This window comes from Sinocyclocheilus anshuiensis, unplaced genomic scaffold, assembly GCF_001515605.1.
Source record: "Sinocyclocheilus anshuiensis isolate Anshui unplaced genomic scaffold, SAMN03320099.WGS_v1.1 scaffold1136, whole genome shotgun sequence".
In the NCBI taxonomy this organism is placed as follows: Eukaryota; Metazoa; Chordata; class Actinopteri; order Cypriniformes; family Cyprinidae; genus Sinocyclocheilus; species Sinocyclocheilus anshuiensis.
The window spans coordinates 568,083-587,517 of record NW_015548521.1 but is presented as its reverse complement, the minus strand read 5'-3'; the positions used below and the strand labels follow the sequence as shown (position 1 = coordinate 587,517).

Sequence of the window (19,435 nt, the reverse complement as noted above, 5' to 3'; positions counted from 1 at the left end):
CAAGTGCAGTGACTGAGTGTTAAGTTTGTACCTTTGAAACAGTGTGATGATTTTGTAATTTTAACATTCATTCCAGAGCTGTACAATCAGCCCATAGGCTTCTGTTATATGTGTGTTACTGTTCTTTTGTACAAATTAAGCGGTTAGTCGAAATGATTTTCTGTGGTAATTGACAGATATTGTCAATTAAGCATCAGTTATACAGAAATCAGAATATTTTTTTATACTGATTGCCTCCCACAAGAAGTGTACCATATGTTCCTTAATTAAAATATGGTTGTGTGCAAACTCTTTCATAACTGCACTATAAATGAACCTGGCTTGAAATGACAGCGCCATCGACCCAGATATGAAAGTGTGATGTGTAGTGCTCCTTTTCAGTAAACAAGCGCGTGGATGTTTCTGTGCTTCAGCACACATACATGTGCTGGGAGACTCATGTGGGCGGACACAGCCCGCAGGTCACATGGACGATCAATGGGCCGCAAGAGATCCCTGACAGCCAGTTGTCAGTGCTGCGTGCATCCTCTTGTTTAACAGTAGTTAATTTGGTTTCATTAAATTGAATTGGTTTAGATTCTAAAATACAATTTTTCCTAAGGCCTGCACTGAAAAAAAAAATAGTGTGCACTGCAGACAATTTTCACTTAGAACTTTCTAACAGATTTCACAAACAATTAGAACGAAACAGCAGGTAATAATGAATTAAATGTGAAATTTTCAAGTTGAAAAACTGAAATCTTTTTTTTTTTAATTACAGGATTTAAATGTAAAACTTCAGTGTTGCAGCTTCATAACTGGCGCCCAGTATTTAATCATGTTTCATATTTAATCGACATTACTTATATCCGCTTATATTATGTGAAATTAATTTCATCACCAGGGCTGCCAATGGATTAATATTTTAATGTAATTAAATATGTCAGTTAATTAATCAAATGAATTGCTTATTAAAATTAACCAATGTATTTATTCTGTGAGTCCTTATAGAATTTACATAACAGGTCAAAAAGCATGTTCATTTTTTTATTTTATATTTATGTAATTTTATATTTTTTTCTTTTATAATTATATAGCATTTTTTATGTTTTCATAATTATAATTATTATTAAATGATTTATTATGAAATTATAGATCTTTACACTTTGTTTCAGAAACATCAGTATACATAAGATATTTACAACACTCCTTGTTTATAATATTCGTATTTTATGTAGGTTATTTCAACATTGCAAATCAGGAATAATTTGTATCTTGTGCTTTTAATGTCTACAAAATGCATAATATGTGTGTGTGAAACTGCATGCTGACTCTAAACAAACTGGGAGTTTAGATATAGTAAAAATAGAAGTCACCCTCTTATGCACTTTTCCACTTTCATCTTTAAATACCATTATATACACTGAATTCTTGTCCTGCTGTGACCCTCTTCAGCTCTCCTCCAGGCAGTGTGTGTGTGTGTGTGTGTGTGTGTGTGTGTGTGTGTGCGTGTGTGTGTGTCCTCTGCTTCTCTCCATTTCTCATTATAAGCACCCATCACACACTCAAGACTGCTCTGTCATTTAAAGGTGACACTACTTAAGCGGGTCACAGAAAACTGTGCTTTTACACATTTTATCTCTTGCCCGTTGCTCTATATATTTGAGAGAATACATTAAAGGCTGGAATACTTAAACCTAAAGCTCTGCATCATGCAAACGCATGCTTCAGGAGTTTCACCTGCAACTGCTCTTTAAGCTCTTTTTATAGTTCAGTAATGTCATGCAGCACTCCTTGTTTATGTCATTCTTATTTACGTAGGTTATGTCAACATTGCAAATGAGGAATAAACTGTATTGTGTGCTTCTAAAGTCTAGAAAATGAGTGATATATGAAGAAAATACAACAGTTTATCAAGTTTATTAATATATTGTAGTTTTCTAACTTTTTTTTTGTTGATATCATCAGGTTTCTTTTATTGTGCTGAATATCATTATTATTGTCATTACTTTTAAGCTTTAAAAAAATCAATACTATAATAAATACCCACCAGGCAGGGTCTCAATTTAATTTTTAAACATTTATGGGGAGCAATTATAAAATGTTCTCAAGAAAGACCCACCAAGAAATGTATTGATGAATAAAATCCATCCAAATAATTTTTTTTTTTTACTAAAAAAAAAATAAAGTAAAATCAAACTATTTCCAGGTATCCCTTGGAACCTGCTGGTTAGGAATCAATAAGTATGTTTGCATGCACTACAATCTTAATCTGTTTGACCAAGTATACAATGCATAATCAAATATTTACTATTTCAAGTATTAAATGCATGTTGTACTTCACTTATGTACTTCTGTGTTTTGGAGCAAACAGGCAATGACAAAGTCAAGTGTAGCCTGATTAGTGTGTAAACATGCTGCATAAAGTCGAGCTGATTAAATGGATTGGCATGATTTATTTCGGACTAAATTGGTTGCATTTTAAAAAGATAAATTATTGTTTCAGTCAGACAAAAGACTTTTAAAGTGCATGTGAACATTTATTCATATAGAATCTAATACAAAATACAGAACTAGATTTTTGTACATTTTGAAAGAAAATGTGGGCAGTGTTTGCCTGTGCAAAACTCATTCAGCAATTGAATACACACAGGAAGTGTAAGAATAAAACAAACAATAAGCACACTATTATTATACAAATAAATAAATAAATAAACAAATAAATGAATGAATGAATAATCAAGTGTAAAGCCACTCTTTGTAACAGCAGTTTTGGTGTAGTCAATCCCTTTTCTTGGTATCTTGTTCAATATCAATATATCAATCACAAATAGGACAAATTATGTTTCCCAAGATTAAAATAGATGACAAAAGGATTATTTTGATCATCCAAACATCTATTGCTTCTGTGTTCAGCTGTTCGTGTTTTTAAATATTGTTGTATTTTTCCTAACCACATGGGCCCAAATTACATTTGTGAAGATAGGCTTTTATACTTATATATGTACACTACAAACTTTTAGCACACAAATGAACTCATTTGGATTTAAATTTGAATTTTGATTTATTTCGTATTGTATTTTTTTGTATTGGTTTGTATAATGTGTGGTGTCCTTTTTATTTATTTTTTTGTCCTATGTGTCTTCATTGGTTAATTGCTTTCTTGTTTGTTGTCCACACCTTCTCAGATGTTTATATTTAAAGACTACCTGACGAAGAACGAAAGGGTTTGCAACGTTGTTTGTCTACTTTTAAAACATAGTTTGAGAGCACAGTGTCCATTTGTTCTTTATAAAGGCTTTTTGGATGTTATTTGGTCATGTACCTGCTCTAAAGTTCTTTTTTTTTTATGTGCTCATACCATTTCATTCTGTTTGTGCTCACAACTTACCATGATGCTCTGGTTTTCTGAGTGGTTCCTTGTCAGTTGCTTTGTGGTTTCTAAGTCAAAAGAGCTCACCCCCAAGTCTCTTTTGTATCGCTAACACAGCTCAGGTTCTTCCTTCAGATCACTCTTTTTTTACCATCTCAAAAATCAAATCACTTAGAAAAGCAATAGCAGACCTCCTCACAAACCACACGATTTGAGCTATCATTCATCTCTGTACCGCAATCCAAAAGTTAAATACTTGGGGTTAGGAGTTTGTTCCAATCCATCAGCATAAGTATGAGGTGTAACAGTAGTGATGGCAAGCCCCTCTAATAACACCTAATCTCTAATAACAGAGCAGCTGAAGTGTGCCGAGCGACACAAACATGCATTGTCTTTCTGATTGCTTTTCTCCCTGTATACATCAGCCACAGCTCCTTGTCTAAGTGCCCATCAGAACTGCTGTATCAGAGCACATCTGCCACACAACCTCTGAATAAAATATTTCCCTGCAAGATGGGAGAAGAATAAAAGGCCTTTTTGGGTCACAGTCCTCATTTTGCGTTTCTAAGAGCCTGAGATTTTTTGCAGGCTCCCAAAAGCTCTCTATTCCTCCCAGCTTTGTTATTAGACTTAAAACCTCTCAACTCGTGAATTATTAACCGAATGTGATGTTTATTTTGGAATCTCTTCCGGGAGGTCATTCAGCCGGCGGAATCCACCGAGAGAGCAAGCGTCTCGACTTTTTTTTTGAGAGAGTTTATGACGTCTGGAACAATTGAGATGTTTGTTTCTTGACAGTTTTATGATGGCGATCTAGTTTCACAGCTCGAGGGTGAGAGTGAATGAGTGTGTACACAGTGTGTGTTACGACTGAGAAGCAATAAAAATGCACGGCGTCATGTTTACCAAGCTGGTGACACGCAGACATAACAGAAAAAATGCTCACGGCTCGTAAACTTGTTCACAATTTTATAACTCCATATAGAAATATATCATCGAGGTAGAGAAAGCACATTTCAGGTGATCAGATGTGACACATTATATAACATAACAGGACTGTACAAAGCCAAATAAATTTAAAAAAATCCTCAACTCTGCCCACATCCTGTTAACATAAGTTAACAGGAAGTACTTCATGCAGCAAGTGTGTTTCCCCAGGTCAGTCTATAGAGTTATGGTTTGGTTTATTTGACGAAACACTAATTACAAGCAAGATAGATTTATTACAAGCAGATATAGCTAACAGATGTAAAACTGCATTGCAGTTATGCAGAACGTTATGCTGGGGGAAAACCAAAGCTCTTAGCAAACAAGGAAAATGTATGCTTTCTGAATATGTGGCATAGTTCACAGCAAGCACTGATGATGCCGAACGCTTACAAAAGCTGACACCTGTTTTCACAGACGTTGCCTCATCCTGTCACATCAGTTCGAGAAACTTTTAGCATCACGTTTATGGATTCCCTAAACACTTTCTGCCTTCAGATCTCAGGTTTGGCAGCATCTGGCTGACTTTCCATATTGTGTTTGAGCGCCGAGATGTGCATGACATGCTTAAGCTGTCTTCAAACACAGCTCTTCCAGATCTGAACACAATTACCAGACAGCCACGATTACGTGTCATGTCAAACACAGGCAAGTGATTAAGAGAACATAGTCTTTGTTTTCACTTGAGACTGAGAGAGCATATTTCATGTGGAGGATTCTTTGGTAAATGACCTTACTGAGCCGAATTAATTCGCATTCCTGAATGGACCCAAACACATATAGGGTTCAGCAAGGATAAAGACCTCCTTGCTGTAACGATGCACCGTGAGCCGGTTGAAAATCAATACAAATATGTGACAATTCAAATTAGTTGAGATGATAAACGAATCGTGATACATTTGGGGTTGGGTATGAATGTGTCTCTGAGGGAAACTGACTGTCTGTAGAAAAGTTTAATGGTATTGTCTTTTTTATCTTGCCTCTGCATAATGCATACTTTAAAGGTGCAGTAGGACATCTTGGAAAATGCTAACTTTAGCCTGATAGCACTGAAAGCGAACACCCCACCCTCCCTGCAAATCGCCGTCTGAATGCCCCCTGAATGCACACACAGACCAAACGACTAGAGACAACATTACTACAATACATCATGTGTCATTCACCGGTGAGAAAACTTCATAGTAGTTAGTAACTACTACAATACCAGGAAGGAAGATCAGGTTGTTGATGTTTGCCTACCATTCCTGATCTGTCTGCACAGCGTACGTGAACGCGCTGATGACGTATCCTGTCTGCGCGAACCGGGTGCGCAGAGGTATGCAAATACATATGTTTACAGGCAGGTAGGAAACAAGGACGAACATTTCTTGGTCCTACCTTCCACAGGATATATAAATACATTTAATTAGATCACTTAACTTAATGATTGCTATCGGGATGTGAAGAGACTTTCAGCCAGCATAACAAAAAATGTTTGAAGACGATCAACTATTGCACCTTTTTTTCATTCAGCCCGTCTGCTGTTTCTGTTTTGTGTGGATATGTTTTATGTAGTTTAGTTTCACAAAACACAAATCAGGCCATTCTGTTTTTGCTTCAGATTTCGAAATTATACTATCTAATTTAAATTAAAAACTGCTCATGCTGCATGTGTGCAGCATCTTTGTTTGGATCATGATTAAAATACATTAGTTTGTTTCTATGAAGAGATTTCTTTTATTTGTATTATTAATTTGATAAAAATAAATTTCAGTTTAGTTATGTTATTTGAGATATTTCAGTTTCACAAAGAAATGTGAATTTTGTCCAAGCAATAATAAAAGGAAACCTTTTCATTTATTATTCTTAAATCGCATTTTGTTAAAATATATATTGAGGGACATACATTACTTCATGGTAAACATGTGGGCTAAAGTTCTTTCGCCCAAATGGACCAAGAAATCAGATCTCTTAAACTGGAATGGATTTGATAGCCACATATTCCTTTCTAGAAAACAATAAACATAAGGCTTTTGAGAAAGTTCTGAAGATCTGAACACTCTTAAAAATAAAGGTTCTTTATTGGCATTGATGGTTCCATGAAGAGGTTCCATGAAACAATTTCATTGCGCAAAAGCTTCTTATAATGACCACAGGTTTTGCAACCTTTATTTTTAAGAGTGAAGAAAAACATGAAAGTCTGCAAGACTCCACCGTGATCCATGAATATACTCACTGTTCACATCTTTTGTGCACAGACACTGCAACAACCACTTTAATAACTGGAATGATAAATCATTTTGAAATTTCACAAATAATGTGTCTGATTTAAAAATCTGCTGTAATAACAATATTAACATTTATGGTAAAGTGATTCTATCTGATGGTTATACTATGACACTTTTAGTGGGGTCCAGGCATCTAAAAAAATTCAAGTAAATTGTGTAAAAGTGTTTATACTGATAATATCATTTCTAATGAAAAAAAAATATACCTTTATTTTATATTATATATTACACTTTTTAAAAGGGGTCTTGTGCTCAACATTTAATCAAAAAAATACAATAAAGACTGTATTGTGCAATATTCTGTTTTCATTTTTATTATATTTTAAAATGTAATGTATTCCTGTGGTGGTAAAGCCGTTATTCCAGTCTTCAGTGTCATATGATCGTTCAGAAAGCATTCTAACATGGAAATGTAGATATGTGATATTTTTTGTTGTTTAGGTTTCTTTGATGAATAAAAAAAATACTGATTCCAAAATTTTGAACAGTAGTGTGCATGTATATATCTTATATGCATATGCTTTAGTTTATTAAATTAGGAAAAATGCAAAGTAGACGCATTTTCACAGAGATTAGGACCCCACTTGAAATCCATTGTATTACCATGATAGTTTTTTTCTAAATCAGAGCCTGGTTGATATCAATAGGCACCAGCACTAACTAATGCATTTCACAGATTTCTTGAGATAAATGGGAGCTACAACTTTTGGCAGGCACAAAAATTATCCATCCGTTCGCCATCCAAGTTATGGCACTACACAGATGATAGTGTTGTTGCAGTCTAAAAAAAAATGATTTTACCCACAGTCCCTTGTTCCTCCTCACAAACTATTCTCTTGATCCGCCATGGCTGTACGGCGCAGCATCTAAACGTCGGTCGTCAGGTTCAGAACCATTAATTTCCAGGCAACTGCACATGGCTAATATTACCCTAAGTACCAGCACTTTACCTGATAATGGCATGCCTTAGGCTGCTGTACATCAATCATGTTTTGTCCTCCTCCATCTTCTGCTCAGTGTTGTTCTATTCAGAGCTATTGAATTGTACGGCCTTGGCACTGTATGGAATACAGTATAACACTTTCACTGTATGCTGTATTTTATGATCTGCTGCATGAGCACTGTGATCCTCTGTCTATTATTAGATTTTTTTATACTTGGTTCTTTTATGTTTGGCCTGAACACGAGCCCGCATTTTCCATTGCAGTTTTAGGTCCTAATTACAGTGTGTTTACACCATTAGTGTGAATATAAATAACAGGGAGTACAAGAGGTAACTAGTAGCTAGATAATGACTTGGGAGATTGATCCCAGTCTCACTGTAAGCAACTGTCCCTGTAGTTTTAACACCAAAGTTTTAGATGTACAGAATAAGGCATACAGCGCTTGAATCTGCCAGAAATGTTTAGCAAGAGATATTCCAAATGCGAGCTGCTTTCCGACTGTAATTTATTCAGAAACATGCGGCAATTAGATATGCATTATTCTGTAGTACGTGTGACTGAACATGGAAGAGCACTTAATTTCTTGGAATGCATTATGTTGAATTTCAATTCAGTAAATTTCTCTTCTCATCATTTAACTTCCTGTGTGTTGTGGCCAATTCGAATTCCAGCTAATGAACTGAAAGGAAGCCATTTGTTAGTTTCTTCAATTTGCAAACCGAACTCTGAAGTCAAATAAAGTTGAGTCTGCATCAAAAGCTGTAGTGTGAAAGCACCCTTAAAGGAATAGTTCACCCAAAAATGAAAATTTGCTGAAAATCGACTCTCCCTCAAGCCATCCAAGATGAGTTTGTTTTTATTGGTGAGCAAGTGATGGAATGCTAAATGTCGCCAAATCAGTTCAGATGAAGAAACAAACTAATTTACAACTTGGATGGCCTGAGTGTGAGTCAATTTTCAGCAAAAAAGTGTTTCCAATATATAATCAATTTAGATCACATTAGCAACTGACAGCCTTTGGTTTCTGGCAAGCATGCACAAATGCATCTTCATGTATGCAAGGTATACAAAGGTTGTTCAATATCCAGCCATTCGTGTCATGTAGTGCATCATGTACAACCCACAGATATGTTGACTGATGGGCATCTGTCTGATTGGAATGAGAATTTCTTCATTAAAATGCCAAAATTGTCAAATCAGTACCTCATTTTCTTTTCTTTTTTTTCTAATTTATTTCATTTCTTAACTCTCTGCATTTTCCTTTTTGCTTTGACATCAACAATCTTGGCAAAACACGTAGTGTAGTCCTTGTGGGAAAAGGTAATACACAAAAATGCACAAGCAATTTCGACGTTTCTGGTGCAGGGTTAAAATCTGTGACAGAAAACACTTTGTAAGCTTCTCACAAAGATTTGGCAACATACATATAGAACTGTACATCAAGAACACTTCTCCTCTTGTGTGTAAACAACCACTTTGAGTTGCTCAGTCAATAATTTATCTGTTAGGAGTCATTAACACAAGATTTCACAAGAATTCAGTCCCCGGTCAATGTTTCTTACTGTGAGTTTCGTCATTCATGGTTGAAGAGACACTTAAAGGCATTGAAAGTCTTTCAATTGCCACATCAGGTCAAAAAAGGGTACAAAATTGACAATGCCAGATCACGGCATATGCACAATGGCTCGCGGAGTCAGATGTTCCATCAAAGACAGCCGGCTCTTCCATGTTCTTAAAGTTCTTAAAATAGATGGACTCAGTCATCGGAAAAGCAAGGTGAGTGTCCTGTCTCTTGTTGTCTCAAGGCAGGGATTCATGCTCACGCACAAACACGTTCCGATGGATTTCCAATATCAGTCAAGCGTCATAGTGACAACTGCCCACAAGCCCTTATTTTTCCTCCTCTGGAGACTCGGTTGCCAGATATGTACAGAACATCTGCTTTAAGGTGGCTGCATACTTTCTCAGAACACTCACAGGTGGAGGGAAAACAACATGATCTCTGCTCAATGCAGAGAAAAGAACCAGTGACTGGCTAAACACGAAGTGTGAAGATTTACACTTTTATTCCACATTGCGGAATCTATTGTTATGATGAGAAAAATAACAGCTTTGAGACGATAACAGCCAGGACTGGAGCATCCCTATAATCACATCCTATCACTTTATGACAGCAAAAATGAGCTAACTGCTGTGAATTTATAGATGGAAATAGCACGCATGTACTGTTGTGAATATATAGAATGATATTTTAGGATATCACTATTTTAATGAACATAGGGTTGATAAAAGCCACATTTTACTATTTAAAGTGTCCCTACCAGAATTTACTTCATATTTCAAAATGAAAATTTATAACTGATTCTCATTTGATTCTTGAGAGATGAAGCCAAAACATGAACACGTTTTCATTAGTTATGAAAACAGCCAATAGCCACTGTTCTTTATATAAAGGTACTATTTTAGTAAAAAGTATCAAATTCAATTATAACTCACTGTCTTAAGACCATAAATCAATACTTGATGTAGATTAAAATATATACACAACTGTTCAAAAGTTTGGGGTTGGTAATTTTTCTAATGTTTTTGAAAGAACATCTCCTATGTTCACCAAGGCTGCATTTATTTGGTGAAATACAGAGTAATACAGAAAACGAATACAGAATACAGTAAAAAAAAAAAAACTGTAATGTTGTGAAAAAGCGTAAAATAGCTGTTTTCTGTTTTAATATATTAAAATGTTTCTCTTTGAATTTTCAGCTGCCATTATTCCAGTCTTGATTCAGTTGTGCTTCTTGAATATTTGACATTTATTTTCCAGTATTTTTTGATTAATAGAAATTTCAAAACAATATAATTTTTTTAAATAGTAAAGATATTAGATTTATTAATTTGCAATTAAATAAATAAAAACTGTAATTTCTTCAAACATTTTTTACAGACCCCAAACTTTTAACAGTAATGTTATGTATATACATAACATAAAAAAAATAAAAATAAAATATATTATTTTGTATTTTTATGGGTTTTGACGATAAATTCAATTATCGAAGTTTTACTCACGTCTCAATAATCCGTGCTGAATATGACCAAATATCTGAATGAAACTGAAATATGAGTGTTCTGAATAAGTATGAGGCTGTGGTTCTGTCTTTTGTTCACACCGTCCCTAAAAAAATCCCATAAGCGGATGTATCAGTGCACATTGTTTGGCTTCAAAGTCTTACTCGACTGATCGTGATTCAGTCCTGTCTGAACTGTGTGCAAACCAAATCCAGACCAAACCACATCCTTTTAAACCTTCAGTGCTTCATGCACACCTACAGCCGACAGTCGGCGGTTTATGTTCCGGTACCTGCAGCGGAGCAGGTCTCTGTATGTGGACCGCAGGTCCCGGTTGAAGAAAGCGTAAATAAAGGGGTTCATTAGCGAGTTGGCATATCCAAACCACAGCAGCGTCCTCTCCAGCCAAATTGGCATGCAACTACACTTGACCCCGCATATAAATGGTCTCGCTGTAGATAGAATAAAAAACGGCAGCCAACAAATGCCAAAAACTCCAACTATCACACCCAATGTCGTAGCTGCTTTCTGCTCTCGCTTAAAGATGGAGATATTCTGTCGCTCGCGGCTGAGCAAGCGTGAAAGAGCAGCGCACTCCTCGGCTACGCCAGGCGTGTGTTGGGGTTTTAGGCCTTGCATCCTGAGAGCCTCGCTGGCGACGGTCTCCAGACGATCCCGACGTGGGAAGTTGGTAAAACGATGCTTGGCGCCACTTTTTCTGGCGGCCTTGAAGATCTTGTAGTACATGAAGAGCATGACGATCATGGGGATGTAGAAGGCCACGGCGGTGGAGTAGATGGTGTAGCTGAAGTCCTGGCTGATTAGACAAACGCCAGCTGTGTTAACGTTCTTCGCCCAACCACAGAATGGCGGCAGGGTGATCGAGGCGGACACGAGCCACACACCAAAGATCATCTTTGCCATCAGCTGGCCGTTTTGTCGAGCAGGGTAGGTCAAAGGGCGGGTGATGCCAAGATACCTGCAATCAAACAAATAGCTATAAGACATTATGATAAAAATTTTTGAATTACAGTAAAGCTGACGTTTGTGATTTTGGAATACTAGCATTGCCAAATGAAATTGCTAAATCATTGACATCATTTCTCACGTCTTTCCCACTGTGGTTATCTTTAACTAAAACTATTATATTAACAGAAATAAAGCTGAAAATCAAACAGATATTAAATTCAAATTTGCCTTGGCAACTAACTGAAATAAGTTTAAGTACTAAAATTACTAACCAAAATAAAAAAAAATAAATAAATAAAAAAAACATTATAATAGTTTACAACAGTATAACTATTATATTCCAAATAGTTCCTTTCTATAAAAAAGAAAAAAACTATTTAGAACTTTAGAATTTCAGAACTAAATTACTAAAAATAAAACTACAAGTAAAATAAAAATAAAAGCTAATTCATAATATTAGCTATGATAGTAAATGAACAAAACTAACACTGACCGTTCCAAACCTGTATGACATTTTTCCATGAAACTCAAAAGATGTTTAGTCAAAATCTGATGTTTAACACCATAAAATCATAGTCCATTCTTATGCGCTACATTCCAGTTCTTCTGAAATTATTACATTTAAATTTAAATCAATTCAATGTTAATCTTTTTCTTCACCACAGCTCTCAAACCTCGCTCTGTTTGCAAGTATATTAAATATGGCACATCCAAACATGTCAGACCAGGTTTGACATCAATGATGCCAAATTGCATTGATTCATGTGACTATTTTCGCTGAATGTGATGCACCAAATTTACACACCAATGAAATTTGACAGTCAGAGGAAAAGATTTTCATTGACTAACAACTTAAACGTTCAGTATCAACATCTCTTTTTGTGTTCCACAGTAGAAAGCAAGCCTTGCTGGTTTGGAACAACATGAGGGTGAGTAAACAATGACAAAAAAAATTTAACTTTAACAATTATTAAAGAACCAATTTGAGTTCCCCAAAGAACCTTTCGTGAAACAGTTCTTATAAGAACCGTTTTTCTCTTAGTGTGAAGAACTAGTCTAAAGAACCTTCTTCCATTATATAGAACCGTGTGTGCAAACGGTTTCATGGATATTAATGAGAACCACAGATCCCAATAAAGAACATTACTTTTAAGAGTGTATGTCACAAAGTGTATAAATTACAAGAGCAAATTCTTTACCAAAATCATTATATACTGCAGATGCATGAACTCGCCTCAAGCTTGTTTTTCTACAATTCTGCTCAATAAGACAATAGGTGGTACTCTACAAGATGATTGAGAGGCAAATCAGAATGAAGCAAGACATTGAGCATTTTAAAGAAATTAAGTTCACATCAGGGGCATACTACAAGCGCGATGAGAGGGTGGCACAGATTGCATTTGTCTGAACCAATCAGCACCCACTTGAGCCGAGTTGATGAGCAGAAACGGTGGATTTGAGAAAAATGCATGAAGCAAAAAGAGATGAATTATATTATTGCCACTTCTGCTGCGGAGGAAATTGACCTTGATGCCACCATTGCATCTGTTGTGGTTAAAGAACCACATTTAAAGAGAAGATTTCAACTCTTGAAGGTTTGATGAAGGATTCTCATTGCCTTGACCCCTGCCCCCAGGAGACACTTATGCAAGAACGTGCTTTCCATAAAGATCTCAATTTAATCTCTGTGCAGTTTCCACTATCGCTGGGGTCGTACTGAAACCAACAAAGCACAACAGAGCTGTACACAGTTAGTATAAGTCCAGATATGATATTGGATATAGCAAAAGATGACCATGTACATATCATTTAGCAGACACTTTTATTTAAAGTGACTTACAAATGATAAACAAAAGTGATTTATAACTAAACATTAATCAGGCAAATAAAATGTACCATAATGCCAAATGCAGGTATGTGCTCTGTATGTTTTTGATTCACTAAAAGAACTGATTTATTAGACTCATTTGTTCCTGTGGAGAACAATTCATGAACAGTTCCTTTTAGTCAATCAAGTGAAAATAAATCAAGTCTTTTCGGTGCAGTTAATGTAGTCTGATTCAGTAATAAATGACTCTTTCGAGACAGTCCTTTTAAGTTCCTTTTACTGAATCAGTCTGATGAATCCCTCACCGAATGAACTCTAAATCAGTGGTTTCTAAATCAGCATTATCACGTCCAGGAATGGAATATTTTCATTTATTACACAGCTCTATGGAATATTCTTGTTGGTCAATTGTGGCATTCAGCTGTAAGATGTTTCCTTATATTCACCATTGTCCATGACAAAGCTATGTATAGTAATGGACTTTTTTTTTTGAGGAAGCTTCAAGATAAAATTATATGATAATTTCAGCTTAGACCAATATTTCATGTGTGCATTTTTTGGTGTGTTCAAACAGAACAAAACAAATCTGATCCTGACTTTTTAGCATTATTTTTAGCATTTGATTGTGCAGAAAATCTAAATAATGTAATACATTTCACTAAAGAAAATTAGCCTCTTCATTTCCCATGTAGTCTCCTTTTTACCATTTTATGTTCATTTCCTGTGCAACAAATACGTGAACACTTTCCAGACCTAAACACAGATTTAATTGACACTATGAGTTTGTTAGTGCTAAAGTCCAGTAACTATCTTTGACATTTTGCCCTGTGGGTTTATGATATATGATGTGTTTGATATTACTCCTCACTACACAAGTACTGTAAATTAAACCAGTGATTTGACAGAGTAAAGACATGTACAAGGTTGAAATAAAATTCCTGAAGCGTTATATCCTCCATATGCAGTGACAGCTCCAGCATACAGATCTGATTCTCCATGTCACCAGCTCTGGCTCAGGCCCCATCAGCTGCATAAAGTAAATGATTCCAACTTCCCTTTAAGCGGCTTAGCAGTCAAACACCCATTGGTTTATGATTCCCAGGGGTAGAGGTCCTTGGGTCATATAAATAACATAGCCATTATTTATGTAATAACACTGAGGGCAGAGGGGATTCGAAGGCCAGAATAATTTTAATCATGATTCTAGGTCATATGGAAAATGCAGTCTGACCTTTCCATGCAATCCTTTGAACAACATGTTCAATTTTCACTTAAAAATGAAAAAAAAAAGGCTTGTGAGAGACCTATGAGGTCCACTGAAGGTGCAAATAAGGCTAGAAGAGGATCAGGCTATATGGATCTCATGTGAATATACATTAAAAACACGTTTGTTAACTGTGCCATTGATTTCTTTAGGTGCAAAATTTTTGCCACTTGGGCGGTCCGCTCATGTTTGCCAGATTTGGGCCACAAGCAAGCCAAAGGAAGGCCCAATGTGAATAAACCAAATAAAGCAGAACTGGCCCAGATCTGGGCCACATTGATTTGAATTCTGGCCCAGATCCAACACCTTGCTCCAGCTCACATACTGTGTAGAATGATGGCATTTGGGTGGTCCACTCCTGTTTGGCAAATTTGGGCCACAAGCAAGCCATAGGAAGGCCGCATGTCAGCAAACAAACAAATAAATAAATAAAACAAAACAGAACTGGCCCAAATCTGGGCCGCATTTATTTTAATTCTGGCCCAGATCCAGATAATGGCATTTGGGCAGTCTGGTCCTCTTTGCCAGATTTGGGCCTCAAGTAAGCCTTAGCATTGTCACATGTAAGCCAGCCAAATAAACCAAAAGTGGCCCTAATGTGGCCACTGCACAGCCACATTTTAGCTAATAATGAGCCAAATAAAGCATAAATATATATTATCTGGGCCACACTAAGCCTTAAGTGAGTTATGCATATACTCAACATATTGTAAAGGGAAATTTTAAAATGTCCTCCCTAAATGTTCAAATAAGTTCCAGAAATGTGTCCTACTTGGTAAAATCATCCCGACTCAAGTTTTGCACAAGCAGCAATCCAAATGTCACAGATAAGTATTCAAAGACACATTCCAATACTTTAAAAACAGTTCTTCACAAGTTTGAACCTAAATGCTTCTCACTCAGACTCTACCTGCACAGTAAGTCTGTAAGTGTCATGGCTATGCTGTGTTAAAGAGCTCACGACGAAGATGAACGGTTATAGATCATAAGTGTTTAATCCAACAAGGGTGAATACAAACACAATGTAGCACAGCAACATTTAAGACATGTAGACATACGTAAGACCAGACAAACCCAAAGTGAACATACAGGAACTTATGTACTCAGACAGTCAGACCAAACAAGGATAATTAACTAGTCACATCTGAACAGAATAATACAATCAACACAACAAGGGAAATGGTGCAAAAGGAAAACAAAGTCCAAATTAACAGAAACCATGACAGTAAGAGCTATCATTATAGTGCACTTCTGTTTTAATGCTGCACAGTACACACATAAAAAAGCTGCCATTAAAAGCATGCTTCAAAAAATTAATTGCTGCGTATGTAGCCTTCTTAAGACTCATATCCAGATCACCCTGCATCAGTTAACTGTGTTGCATCCTACTAAAAGTAGCCAAATTCTGTTAGGCCATATTTACAATTTCACACTTCCATTTCAATTAGCCAATGTCAAGTGCTACATCCAAACCAGAAGTGGCCCTCATCTGTTTTATAATGCATTATAATATGGGGCATATTTGCCATGTCAAATGTGGGACAAGCTGGGCTTACACACTGATTAGCCAATGCTGACTGTGCCGTATATTTGGAACATATGTGGACCACATTTGGTTTACACCCTGATTAGCCTTTGTCAATTGTGCCACATTTTTGCAATAGGTGGCTCACATTTGGTTGGCACTGGGCCACTTTAGGCTTACATCCATTTTGTCCAGGCCATAAGAAGGCCAGGTCAGTGCTCACTGTGCCATATCTTTGCCAAAACTGGCCCAGATAAGTTTTAAAGGGGTCATATGATGCTGCTAAAAAGAACATTATTTTGTGTATTTGGTATAATGAAACGTGTTTATGTGGTTTAAGGTTCAAAAAACACATTATTTATTGTTTCACATAAGAAGGCCAGCAGTGCCATATCATTGCTTTAAGTGGCCCACATTCGCATGCTATCTGGGAGGCCATCCAAGATGTAGATGAGTTTGTTTCTTCATCGGAACAGATCTATATATATATATATTACATTTTGCATGATAAAATATAAGGATTTCACAGTGTTCTGTTTCTGTAATGTTTTTTTATTTACTACAACATTACTGTAGTAAAACTATGTTTTACTATGTTTATGCATGTGAAGTTGAGCAGCAAGTACATTACATTCAAAAATTAGCTAGCTAGCGAATGCGTGCATATTAACAGTAAACATGAATTAACCATGTGACCATATAATATGATTAAATGTTAATAAATTAAGTGTATCAGCAATCAAAAATCAAAGAAGAAATGTCTTAGAAATATATTTTACCTAGGTGATGAGGCTCACTCAGTTGCTTTTTGTCAAACTCAAATGTAGTTACGGGGTTTTTGACCAGCGAATGTGTGCAAATGTGGAAGAACAAAAAATGGACAAACTTCTTCTGCTCTCCCGGACAAATAAGGATTTTTCAAACTCTGCTGCTCTGTGTTTCGCAGAAACCTGGCTGAATGATGCCATTCCGGACAGCGTGTTAAGTCTGCCGGGCTTCCAGTTGTTCAGAGCAGATCGCGATGCAGAATCAGCGGGGAAATCGAGTGGCGGCGGGACATGCTTCTACATCAATGAGAGGTGGTGTACAGATGTAACTGTGTTAAAGAAGATGTGCTCTCCTGATCTAGAAGCACTCTTCATCAACTGTAAGCCATTCTACTCACTTCATGAGTTTCACATGTGTTTCACATATTTCACATGTGATTTTAACATGTGATTTTAACATGTGATTTGCACATGTGAAGTTCATGTGGTTTTTCTGTAAGGGCAGAGCAACTTTAGGACTCTCTGACCACTGCCTGGTTCATCTTCTTCCAACATACAGGCAAAAACTTAAATCTGCTAAACCTGTAGTAAGAACTGTAAAAAGATGGACTGCGCTGATTGGAGTATTTTTGAAGCTGCTGCCACTGCAGTGCAGACAGCCAAAACCTGGATATTTTAGGCAATATAGAAATCCTGGCAAGGACGCGTCCCATAAAAATGGCCCGTATGGTCACCCTATCACTGTTACACCACAATAAAGGATGCATATCACTCTGTCGCATGAGCAGCTTTGGGCCTCTCTGATCACTGTTTGGTTAATCTTATACTGACCTACAGGCAGAAACTGAAAGCAGCTAAGCTTGTATTAAGGACTGTAAAAAGATGGACTCATAACGCAGAGCGGGATTTACAAGCCTGCTTCGACTGCCCTGATTGGAGTGTTTTTGAAGCTGCCGCCAAAGATCTGGACGAGCTCACAGAGACTGTAACATCCTATATCAGTTTCTGTGAAGACATGTGCGTTCCTACCAGGACTTATTTAACATTCAACAACGACAAACCATGGTTCACAGCAAAACTCAGACAGCTTCGCCAGGCCAAAGCGGATGCCTACAGAAAGGGTGACAGGGTCTTGAACAATGAGGCCAGAAACACACTGAATAAGGAGATTTAGAGTGGCTAAGAGGAACTATGCTAAAAAGCTAGAACATCAGTTCTCCACCAACGACACGGCTTCAGTGTGGAAAGGCCTGAAAGACATTACAAACTACAAGACACCATCCCCCAGCACTGAGGTGAATCAACAACTTGCTGAAGACCTGAATGAGTTTGATTGTAGGTTGAAACCGGTCTCACACCCCACACCCGCTCTGAACATCTCTGTACACAAACGTTAACACCTCCAGCTACCCCCTCTCCCCCACACCTGCACTTCAGATCAGTAAAGATGATGTGCATCAGGTCTTCAGAAAGAACAAGAAAGGCACCAGACGGTGTCACACCAGCCTGTCTGAAAACCTGCGCTGACCAGCTAGCCCCCATCTTTTCACAGATCTTCAACATATCACTGGAGCTGTGCGAAGTCCCTGCCTGCTTCAAATGCTCCACCAGGCACATGCAGAGGGGCGTGCGATGGGTGCTTGAGCACCTGCCCCTTTCCCCTTGATGCCTAAAGTGCCCTTTTGTCAAAGCAAATTATTTTATTTTTTTTTGTAATTAAGCACCATTTTGTGAAGGCCTGCCCAATCTAACTATTAGTAAAATGAATGAATTATAATTTAGTCGTAAATAAAATTATCCACATGATGATGACCTTTCACCTGACGATCTCATCAGGGACTATCCCTCATGTTCAGACACCTTTAATGTAGCGCACTACCAGGATGCCTTCATAACGTCCGCGTCTGCCGGTAAGTGCAGTTCTCAGCGGAGCGGTGTGCTTGTATACTTATATTACTAAATTATTATTATTATACAATAACTGCATGAAGAGAGCATGCACAGCTGTTGTTTATATTGCTGTTTGTAGCTTGTGGAAGTAAGGTTAACTGCAGCAAGGGGCTATAATATTTTTGTTCAATATTTTCCTAATGACAATTTTATGATCGGTTTATAAAGGCTACTACAAGCACCTTTTACCCATTTTTATAACAGAATAAGGCAGGAAATTTATAGTTTCTATAGGCTACTAAATGATATGTCAATCAGTATTGCATTATTCATAAAGTTTATTTATTACCTGGACATAACTTGAAAAACACACATAAACCGTATATTTTCGCAATCGTGTGTTTACTGTCTTCATGTTTTTTTCTGCTTTTTATTCAGCTCAGCTACAGCGATAGATAGCCGGATGCTTTTGTTCATATTAGGGTTTCCAGCACGTCATAAGTCATTCCTTCTATGAGTCTGTTATGGACTTTCTGCACGAGAGCGCCCTCCGGCTTCGAGTATGAATTAAACATACAC

General features: G+C 36.9%; 1 protein-coding gene across 1 annotated transcript in view; it reads right to left on the bottom strand.

Annotated features, from left to right (window-relative positions):
- Positions 1-10,813: 10,813 nt before the first annotated feature.
- The window catches only part of LOC107656814 (5-hydroxytryptamine receptor 7-like), a 45,240-nt gene continuing 36,618 nt past the window's right edge, over positions 10,814-19,435 (bottom strand). Inside the window, exon 2 of the mRNA XM_016444761.1 lies at positions 10,814-11,592. Coding sequence (XP_016300247.1) covers positions 10,845-11,592 — 748 coding nt within the window. The 3' untranslated portion in view covers positions 10,814-10,844. The remainder of the gene's footprint in view (positions 11,593-19,435) is intronic.